The sequence below is a fragment of the Bubalus kerabau genome, chromosome 6 (assembly GCF_029407905.1).
Source record: "Bubalus kerabau isolate K-KA32 ecotype Philippines breed swamp buffalo chromosome 6, PCC_UOA_SB_1v2, whole genome shotgun sequence".
Taxonomy (NCBI): Eukaryota; Metazoa; Chordata; class Mammalia; order Artiodactyla; family Bovidae; genus Bubalus; species Bubalus kerabau.
In genome coordinates, this window is record NC_073629.1 from 19,775,265 (window position 1) to 19,786,216 (window position 10,952).

Consider the following 10,952-nt stretch of genomic DNA (forward strand, 5'->3'; position numbering starts at 1 on the left):
GGGTTTGAATCAAGACACCATGGAGGGGCATGAGAGAAGCCTAAGTCTGAGGACCAAGCAAACAATGCTCGGCCTCTCTCGGGTCCCTTACACCCCAACGTCATCTACAGAGGAGGTGGGCTGCCCTTGGGGCTCTGGTGAGGGATTCACGTGTGCCCTGTATCCTCTGCCACATTTAATGGTAGATTGGCTGTCATCCATAAGGCGTTCTGGGGAGATTGCCTCGTGTTAGTCTGGGGCCTCAGGCCCTGGGCCAGGCTGGAGGAAGGCAGAGAGGCCATGAGTGGAGCCTGGGGGGCCAAATTGATGCCCACATGCTTCCCAGGCTTGGATGACTTAAGTCAAGGTGAGGCCTCTCTCCAATCAGGATCCAGAGATATGACCCCCATAAGCCTAAGACAAAGCTGTGGCAGATAAATGAGAGAAGGGTGGGCAGAGAGGGTCAGGGCAGAGACTAGGAGACCAGCTGTCAGAAGAAGGGACCTGGTATTTCTGGATCTCTGAGATAGAGGGAAACTCAAAAGTTACTTCCCTGCTGCTTCCTGTCATGTTTCCATAAAACCTTCCCCACTGGACTAGGGTTCCATGAGCTAGTAAGCACTCGGCCTGTTACCCAAGGGTGGTGGAGGGGAGCAGAGAATCCCCAAAGAGGAGGCTCCAGGGGGTGTACGCCAGACTCTCCTGTGTCTGCACACTACCCGGCCACGCTGAGACAGGTAGCTCAATCCCTCTCCTGTACGGAGGCTCAGGGAAATTCATGGTACCCATCATCTGAGCCACTTTCCAAAAAGGGCCATGTCATCCTCTATTCCAGGAACAAAGACGGCATGGCAGTGGCCACAGCTCCAAAGCAAGCCTGGCCCCCATGGCCCCCCGTCTTTTTCCTACTCCTCCTGCCGGCATTGGGGAGCAGCGGCAACTGCCCTGCTGTGTGTGACTGCACCTCCCAACCCCAGGCAGTGCTTTGTGCCCACCGGCGATTGGAGGCTGTCCCGGGGGGACTCCCACTGGACACCGAGCTCCTGGACCTGAGTGGGAACCGCCTGTGGGGGCTTCAGCAGGGAATGCTCTCCCGCCTGGGCCAGCTCCAGGAACTGGACCTGAGCTACAACCAGCTGTCCACCCTGGAGCCAGGGGCCTTCCACGGCCTGCATAGCCTGCTCACCCTGAGGCTGCAGGGCAACCGGCTGCGAATCATGGGGCCCGGGGTCTTCGCGGGCCTGTCTGCCCTCACACTGCTGGACCTTCGCCTCAACCAGATCGTCCTCTTCCTTGACGGCGCTTTCAGGGAGCTAGGCAGCCTCCAGCAGCTGGAGGTTGGGGACAACCACCTGGTGTTTGTGGCTCCGGGAGCCTTTGCCGGGCTGGCCAAACTGAGCACCCTCACCCTGGAGCGCTGCAACCTCAGCACCGTGCCTGGCCCGGCCCTGGCCCGCCTCCCAGCACTGGGGGCCCTGAGGCTCCGAGAACTGGACATCGGGAGGCTGCCGGCAGGGGGGCTACGGGGGCTGGGGCAGCTAAGGGAGCTGGAGATCCACCACTGGCCAGCTCTGGAGGCTCTGGAGCCAGGGAGCCTGGGCGGGCTCAATCTCAGCAGCCTGGCCATCACCCACTGCAACCTGAGCTCGGTGCCCTTCCAAGCACTGCACCACCTGAGCTTCCTCAGGGCCTTGGATCTTTCTCGGAACCCCATCTCGGCCATCCCAGCCCGCAGGCTCAGTTCCCTGGTGCGGCTCCAGGAGCTCCGACTGTCGGGTGCCTGCCTCACCTCCATCGCGGCCCACGCCTTCCATGGCTTGACGGCCTTCCACCTCCTAGATGTGGCAGACAACGCCCTTCAGACACTGGAGGAAACAGCCTTCCCTTCTCCAGACAAATTGGTTACCCTGAGGCTGTCCGGTAACCCCCTGACCTGCGACTGCCGCCTCCTCTGGCTGCTCCGGCTCCGCCGCCGCCTGGACTTTGGCTCTACCCCACCTGCCTGTGCTGGCCCCCAGCACGTCCAGGGGAAGAGCCTGAGGGAGTTTTCAGACATCCTACCTCCAGGGCACTTCACCTGCCGACCAGCCCTGATCCGAAAATCCGGGCCGCGCTGGGTCATGGCCGAGGAAGGGGGGCACGCCATTTTCTCCTGCTCTGGAGATGGGGACCCAGCCCCCACTGTCTCCTGGATGAGGCCTCAGGGGGTTCGGCTGGGGAGGGCTGGGAGAGTGAGGGTCCTTCAGGATGGGACGCTGGAGATCCGCTCTGTGCAACTCCGGGATAGAGGGGCCTATGTCTGTGTGGTCAGCAACGTGGCGGGGAATGACTCCCTGAGGACCTGGTTGGAAGTGATCCAAGTTGAACCACCGAATGGCACTCTCTCTGACCCCAACAGCACCTCCCCAGGGATCCCAGGGCCTTTCTTCTTGGACAGCAGAGGTATAGCTATGGTGCTGGCGGTTGGCTTCCTCCCCTTCCTTACCTCGGTGACCCTCTGTTTTGGCCTCATCGCCCTCTGGAGCAAAGGCAAAGGCCGGGTCAAACATCACGTGACCTTCGACTTTGTGGCACCTCGGACCTCTGGGGATAAGAACTCTGGGGGTAACCGGGTCACTGCCAAGCTCTTCTGACCTGTCCTTCCACAGTGGGGCCTCATCTAGGCCAGCTTCAGATACCACAGTGGGAGAGAACCAAAGCTGCTTGGACTGGACATTCATCCCAAACATCCCAGATCTTCCCCACCTTCTGCCCACACCACGCCAGCAGCAGATGCCGCCTTCTCATAGCCTGCCTCCTCAGGCTTTGGCAGTTTAAGGATAGCATTGTCAACTCTTCCCTGAGAGTCCCAGGAAACGGAAGATGTAGATCCGTTTCCAGCCCAGCCCTCCCCGCACACCACATACAAAGCAGGAACTATAACCCTCCAGTCTGCTAGTCTAAACTCCAGACTTCCTTCACACACACTTACACATACCCTGAATCAGTTCAGTTCAGTTCAGTCGCTCAGTCGTGTCCAACTCTTCACAACCCCGTGAATCGCAGCACGCCAGGCCTCCCTGTCCATCACCAACTCCCAGAGTTCACTCAAACTCACGTCCATCGAGTCGGTGATGCCATCCAGCCATCTCATCCTCTGTCGTCCCCTTTTCCTCCTGCCCCCAATCCCTCCCAGCATCAGAGTCTTTTCCAATGAGTCAACTCTTCGCATGAGGTGGCCAAAGTATTGGAGTTTCAGCTTTAGCATCATTCCTTCCAAAGAAATCCCAGGGCCGATCTCCTTCAGAATGGACTGGTTGGATCTCCTTGCAGTCCAAGGGACTCTCAAGAGTCTTCTCCAACACCACAGTTCAAAAGCATCAATTCTTTGGTGCTCAGCTTTCTTCACAGTTCAACTCTCACATCCATACATGACCGCTGGAAAAACCATAGGCTTGACTAGACGGACCTTTGTTGGCAAAGGAATGTCTCTGCTTTTGAATATGCTATCTAGGTTGGTCATAACTTTCCTTCCAAGGAGTAAGCTTCTTTTAATTTCATGGCTGCAATCACCATCTGCAGTGATTTTGGAGCCCAGAAAAATAAAGTCTGACACTGTTTCCACTGTTTTCCCATCTATTTCCCATGAAGTGATGGGACCAGATGCCATGATCTTTGTTTTCTAAATGTTGAACTTTAAGCCAACTTTTTCACTCTCCACTTTCACTTTCATCAAGAGGCTTTTTAGTTCCTCTTCACTTTCTGCCATAAGGGTGGTATCATCTGCATATCTGAGGTTATTGATATTTCTCCCGGCAATCTTGATTCCAGCTTGTGCTTCATCCAGCCCAGCGTTTCTCATGATGTACTCTGCATATAAGCTAAATAAGCAGGGTGACAATACACAGCCTTGACGTACTCCTTTTCCTATTTGGAACCAGTCTGTTGTTCCATGTCCGGTTCTAACTGTTGCCTCCTGACCTGCATACAGGTTTCTCAAGAGGCAGGTCAGGTGGTCTGGTATTCCCATCTCTTTCAGAATTTTCCACAGTTTATTGTGATCCACACAGTCAAAGGCTTTGGCATAGTCAATAAAGCAGAAATAGATGATTTCTGGAACTCTCTTGCTTTTTCGAATAACCAATACCAATTGCCAACCGCAGTGATAAAGCTACTTCAGGGGTGGGGCTGGAAACTGCAACTGCTTCTTGGAGTCTGCTCCTTATCCAGGTGGTGGTGTCTCTCTCTCCTCCTTGCTGCTCTATCCTTCTCTTGGCATAAGGAACTAGGGCCAGTGACCCCAAGCTAAAGAGAAGAGGATGTGATGGGGGACTGGGGATTGGGGGCGGGGACAGACTACACACTGGCACTGGGTCTGCATGAGCCCCCCACCCCCACCATATCATTAAAGCTGCTGTCACATCATTAAACCTGCTATCAAAAGGCCATGTCAGTGGCAGCCACAACTAAATGTGATCGCTCGAGTTTTCTTTACTTCAGTCTTTTCCACCCCTTCTTTCTGTCAGAATCCCGCTTCCTACCCTTCTGCCTGCCTTTTAAGCCTGTAACAATGACCTTGCCTGAATCTAACGAGCCTGACAGCCAAAGGTTTATGCAAAAGGTTGCCCGCCATGCCTGAGAAGATCAGCACCCGCAACCCATTTCCATGTCAGCCCTTTCCTCTGTGTGCTCCATCTCCAGAGTTGGAGGAGAGAGTCTCTGCCTTCCAAAGGATCCCTCTGCAGAAATTCTAACCCAGGACACCCAGCTCCTCCCCTTTCTTTCTCATTCTGGTTGGAATCTCCCAACCGCTACTGTTGTGCAGATCCCTAGTGCCCTTAGTGGAAAGCAAGAGAACCTCCACAAAATGGTAACAAAAACGAGAATCTGCAGCTGTCAAAGGAGAGAGACCCAGAACACAACAGGACTAGGTTTGGAGGGGCAAGGTGGGAGGGGCACTGTGAGCTCTAGTGCAAAGTGGAGGGAAGAAGGAGCAGCAGGAACTACATGCCTTTCCACTGTCCTCATGGAGACCCCAAATGCTGAGGTGGAGTAGGAGGAGAAGATGCTGACTGCCTCTGAGTGTGCTTCAAAGACAGGGCAAAGCAGTGCCAGAAAAAGTGGAGATGCTGAAAGCTCAAGAGAGGTAGAAGCAGTCTCAGCATCATAGGAAGGGGAGGAGTGAAAGGAGAGGAAAGGAGCTGGGAGGAGGGACCGAGAAGTGGAGAGTCACGAGGTCCCAGGAGCCTCTCTTTCTCCCTCCCTCTCTCTCTCTCTGCAGCAGCATCTGCACAGCATCCTCAGTTCCCCTCCATCTTCTGGGCCCCCACCCATCCCTCACCCAACAATCCGCAAGCATCATCAGCTTCTGAGCCATTCCTGCAGTCATAGTCCTTGCTCTGGGGAGACTCTACTCATTAGAAGACTCCCAGCCCAAACTATCCCTGACAGGTGAGAGAAGCTGACGCCATATGGAGGTAGCCAGACTTCACCAGTAGGCAAACTCTTCAGCGGGGCAGAGGTGGGAATGTGGGGGTGGGGTGGAGAGGACGCAGAGGTGAATGTGAAACCCAGCAGTTTGGAGAGTGAAGCTGGGGAAGCAGGCAATCTTGAGTACCCTGGAGCCTCCAACCCTGCCCCCCACCATGCAGAGACAGTTCTCTTAGCCTTGCAGCAACCTCTCCTCTCCAGGTTATAAGACATCAGAAAGGTTCCCCTGGGGCACGCGCCTCTTCCACCAGCTGCTTGTTAGACTGGGACTTGGCGGACAGGTGCCAGAAGTTCTCGTTTCAACTGTGCACATTGCAATGCAGAAAAGGGCAGAAGCAGCACTGCGGCTCAGAGAAATCTCCTCTGGGAAGCACGCCCTCCCTGAGGCAGTGGGGAACAGACGACATGTATCTAGATGAGGAACTGCTGCTGCCTGCGCCCCACAGCCTCCAGAGCAGCCCAGGAGAGACAGGCTGCAAGTCACTTGCAGGGTGCTGCGCTTAGTCGCTCAGTCGTGTCCAACTCTTTTCAACCCCAGGGACTGTAGCCCCCCAAGCTGCTATGTCCATGGGGATTCTCCAGACAAGAATACTGGAGTGGGTTGCCATGCCCTCCTCCAGGGGATCTTCCCAACCCAGGGATCAAACCCAGGTCTCCCACATTGCAGGCAGATTCTTTACCAGTTGAGCTACCAGGGAAATCCCAAGAGTCACTTAGGTGATTTCAAATTTTCTGGTATCACATTGAAGAAAAAAAAAGGCAACAGATACAATTAATTTTAAGACTGTAGTTTATTTAACCCAGTGTACCCAAACTCTGATCATTTCAACATGTTATCAATATAAAAATAAGTGATGAAATATTTCACATTTTTTCATACTAGGCTTTTGAAACTTAATATATCCTTAACACTTACAGCACATTCCAATTTAGTAACTAAATTTTCACCAAAAATATCTGATCTGTATTTAGGTTTCATAAAATTCACTGTTGAAAAAATCAACTCATACATCCAAGTTGTTCCAACTAGATTAAAAGTTTTCTAGGGACTTCCCTGGTAGTCCAGTGGTTAAGACTGTGCTTCCACTATAGGGGTGCATGGTTCCAATCCCTGGTTAGGGAACTAAGATCCCACATGTAGCTCGCTGTAGTTTTCCATAGTTAAATATTGGTTTTAACACTTAAATTAACTGAAATGAAATAAATTTTAAATCCCACTCCTCAGTCACACCAGCTATCTTTCAAGTGTTCGATAGCTACACGTAGCCAGTGGCTACTATATTAGACAACACAGCTCCAGATGTTATAACTCTAGGTGTAGACTAGGGCCTCCCCAGCACAGGTAAGAAAAGTATCCCCCCCCAAAACACATTCAACCTAGAGGAAATGCCTGTGGGGCTCCCCCCGCCCACTACCACCCCTTGCTCTCCTGATACAGCCTTTCCAGAACACCTTCAACGAGCGACACTAATTACTGTAACAAGGTTACTGGGATGAGCACTTGTACCACAGTTTGTACCATCACCAGTAAGCCAGCTGCTTACCTCACCTGTCTGGAAAGGCTGCTTTAGCTGGGGCGAGGGGAGGGGGGCGTGGGTGGGTGGTGGTGGTGGTATGTGTCTGTGTGTGGACAAGTGTGTGACGACAACCAAAGACATGGGCAGGTGGTATGTGTGTATGTGCAGGAATGTTGTGGTCCACATCACAGGCAACCCAGTGCCAGCCCTCCCCTGGGGTGACAGCCGTGGAGATGGAAAAGAAATAACACTTATTTTATGTCAGTGGTTATATGTAGGATTTCTAATTTAATCCTCATATCAACCCTATAAAATAGGGAATCTTGGCTGGTGGAACTAAAGGTCAGGTAGATTAAGTAACATGCTCGAGTACACAGAGCTAATTAGTAAGGGGGCTGCTTCTGAACTTAGGGCTGTCTGACTCAAAAGCCAAAGGCTTTCCACAGCATTGTCGTACAGCTCCAGTCACTGTCTGCTCTCATTACCCGCTTCCCCTGGGCCTCTCAGCTGCAGGAACTGACCTGTGAGAAAGGTAAAATCCAGGGGACATCCTCCGCCCCACCTACTCTGACCAACTCTTAAGGAAAACTGGGGTCAGTTGTTGATCCTCACCTTTCAGTAACTCTAATGCACCTGATTCAGGAAGCAGAGGATCAGTTGTTGGTTTTTAATCTTTTTTTCTCAGTCTCCTCTCCCAATGTCCTTGCCTCTGCCCCAGGGACCAGCAGAAAGAAGCAGAAATTCCAGAAATCAGATGAAATGCCTGGATGCCAGCCACACAGCCTCTTGTAATTAAAAATGGAAGCTTCAGATTTCATAGGTGCTTTTCAGAGTTCTAACCTCAACAACCTCTTAGGTTATAGAGCGCCAGCTCAGGAATTTCCAGTATGGTGGGACGATTGGTGAACTGCTTTACTCTCGAGAAGAATTCAGCTCTATTCACCTGCCTACTCCTGCTTGAGAGAACCTTCCTGAGATCATCCTGCCCAATCCTCTCTCTACCCCTCCTCTCTTTCATTTCAGACACAATCTCATCTAACCTGAGAGAAGTTTGGATCCAAAGACATTCTGGCAGCACTTCCACACTCCCTATTTTGGTTCCTGAGATACTCTAATTTCCCTACGTCTTTTGCTGGGCTGTTTCCCTGATACAAAGGAAGAGCATGCTGCAAGGCAATGATCCTTAACTTTGAGAGTTACAGACCCCTGTGAGAATACCCGGTGCACACAATGGACAAAAATGCTTATAGAACCTCTGCTGGGAGAAGCCTCAGGTGGCAGGGAGAAAGGTGAAGGCTTAGGCTGCCTGTGCTCTCCAGGTCCATTAGAGGCAAAGAGAAAAGGCTAGGAAGGGCTACGGTGTGAAGTAGCTAATTGCATAAGTAAGAGCAAGTGACAGGACAGATCCTATAAGAAAACACACTGCTGCCTCCAGCTGCTCTGCTCCCCTCCCTGCCACTATTCTCCCCGCAGCATCCATCTCTCAGCGAGATGCAGGAGGCTTTGGGTAGGACTTTTGCTCTAAGAAGTCAGTGTGGTGGTGATGCAGGCTGGAGGGTGTGTGAGATAAGGAACTCCTGAATCCTCTTCCTCCAAACTGCTTTGTAAAGGGGGATTAAGGAGGAAGACTTCGAGCTGGATGGCGGTGGCCAAAGAGGCTGAGCAGAGTGTCTCTCTCCTAGGACGCCTGCCACAACTCATTAATCTGACCTAAAGACAGAAGAGTAGCACCAGCATAATTTCTGATACTAAGACCCACGCTCCCAGTTGCTGGTTTCTGGTGAAGACCCTTGAGTGATGGGGTGAATCCTACAATGGGCAGAGCCACTGTGTTGTTTTCCAAAACCTCAGAGAGAGCATCATTTGAATGGTTTGCATGTTGTCCAAGAAGGGAACTCTGTAAGCAGCAGGCTCTGGAACTACTGTATTGAGAACCCCTCCCTGTCCAGCCCTCTAGCTACAGTCTACTTCCCTGCTTTGCCTTGTGGAGTGGAAACAGCTGCCCACTGAATTCTGGGCCACCCACACTTTAACTAGTTTTACCTGCTGCCACCTACACCTTGTTCAGAATACTCTTCAAGGAAATAAAACAGACTCTTTAGAACTGGAGATAAGAATAAAGAAATCACAATTCACCCAATCCCAATTTGTCCTATGTCGTCTTCTTTTTATTGTGATTTTTTTTGTTATGCAAGTATTTTTTATTTTTATGGAGCTGAATTTGTCAGCATTTTCTTTGATAACTTCTAGGTTTCATATCATATTTAGAAAAGCCTCCTACTATCTAAGATAATTTAAAAAATCACCTTCTTTATGTCTTCTTTAAATACTTTTATAATGTCCTTTTTTTATATGTAAGTATTTAGTTCACCTGGAATTTATTTTGGTGTTAAGATGTGAAATAGAGATCCAATTTTGTTTTGTGTGCTAAGTCACCTCAGTTGCGTCCAACTCGTTATGACCCTATGGACTGTAGCCCACCCAGGCTCCTCTGTCCATGGAATTCTCCAGTCAAGAATACAGGAGTGGATAGCCATTCTGTTCTCTGGGGGATCGGGGGATCTTCCTGAACCCAGGGATCAAACTCACACCTCTTACCTGTCCTACACTGGCAGAGGGGTTCTTTACCACTAGCGCCACCTGGGAAGCTTTTATCCAACCCTTATCAGATATCCAAAGTATATGAACAGACAATTTACAGAAAAATATAATTGCCACTTAAACATACTAAGAGATGTTCAACCTTATAAGAGAAATGAAAATTAAAATTGCAGTAAGATGCCATTTACACTATCAGATTGTCAAAAATCCAGAAGTCTTATAATAGGCTGTATAAGCTTGCTGATGGCAGAGAAAACTGGTAAAACTTCTGTGGAAGGCAATTTGGCAATACTATACTTACCAAAATCCTTTTCAAATGTTGTTGGTGGAATGCAAATGAGAAAAATCTTTGTGGAAGAAAGAGAATTTGTGAAATTGTATATAGCCAAATTAAAAAAAAAAATACACACACTGGTCAGACTTAAATGTTTGCAGCCCTAAATGTTTACTGTACAGATATACAAGAGACAAACAAAATATACTTGGGTGTCAATATAATGTTAAAGGACTGATTGAATAAACCTTAATACATGCCTCAAGCTTACTGTGAAACTTAACTATTAGGCAGATACATGTGTACTGCTACAGAAAGATATCTGGACCATGCAAAAAGAAATTGCAAAATAGTCATATATAACATGTTACCAACTGGATAATATATATAAATTTAATGTATGCATATTATAGAAATCTTGTGGAAAATCCACAAGAATCTGGTAAAACTGGTTGCTTCTTTAAGGATGAGAAACCTGTTCATTCCTTGATAGAATGTACATGTATTACTTATTCAAAACACATATATTGTTTAAATTAATACAAAACGGAAAACTGAGGCTCAATGGCATCTCCTTAGTTGACTAAACATATAATTTTGCATTTATTTTACAAACATTTACTGCATGCTTATCATGTGCCAGGCATTGTAACAGAAGCTGGTGCGCACGATTCCCACATTACATGGAGCGCTCAACCCCTGAGCCCCTAGTGCCGGGCGGGGACTGGAGGCGGGGAAGGATCGGGGCCATCTCGCGAGGCTCTCCGCTGCTCTGAGTGGGTAGCAGGGCCCAACCGTTCATAACGGTCCAAGTACCCAGAGGGCGACTGGAATACACTCTTCCAAAGCAAACCGCCGTCTGCATCCCCTTCCTCGCCCCCACAGAAACGGCCCCCCTACCCGCAGCTTGTGCCTTTGAGCCAGTAGCCTTGACCGGTCTCCCTTTAATCCCCAGGGAAGGGTGGGCCCCTGATGCCCGAACTACCCACAGCTCCCTTACCACGGGTTGCTCCGAACTTGGGTCCTTCATCTCTCCTGCTGCGTGGTGTCAGTCCTCCTCGTCTGTTCACTCCTCGAAAGAGAAATAGAGCTCCTCACGCTCTGCGGCGCAA

General features: G+C 50.1%; 1 protein-coding gene across 1 annotated transcript; it reads left to right on the forward strand.

Annotated features, from left to right (window-relative positions):
• Positions 1–538: 538 nt before the first annotated feature.
• LINGO4 (leucine rich repeat and Ig domain containing 4) lies at positions 539–3,257 on the forward strand. Its single transcript, XM_055584279.1, has one exon. It carries the CDS (start codon positions 828–830, stop codon positions 2,610–2,612), a length of 1,785 nt encoding a protein of 594 aa, XP_055440254.1. The 5' UTR covers positions 539–827; the 3' UTR covers positions 2,613–3,257.
• The last annotated feature ends 7,695 nt before the right edge of the window (positions 3,258–10,952 follow it).

Excerpts from the sequence above, each read along its gene's own strand:
- LINGO4 (XM_055584279.1), top strand. The coding sequence starts at position 828 with ATGGCAGTGGCCACAGCTCCAAAGCAAGCCTGGCCCCCATGGCCCCCC.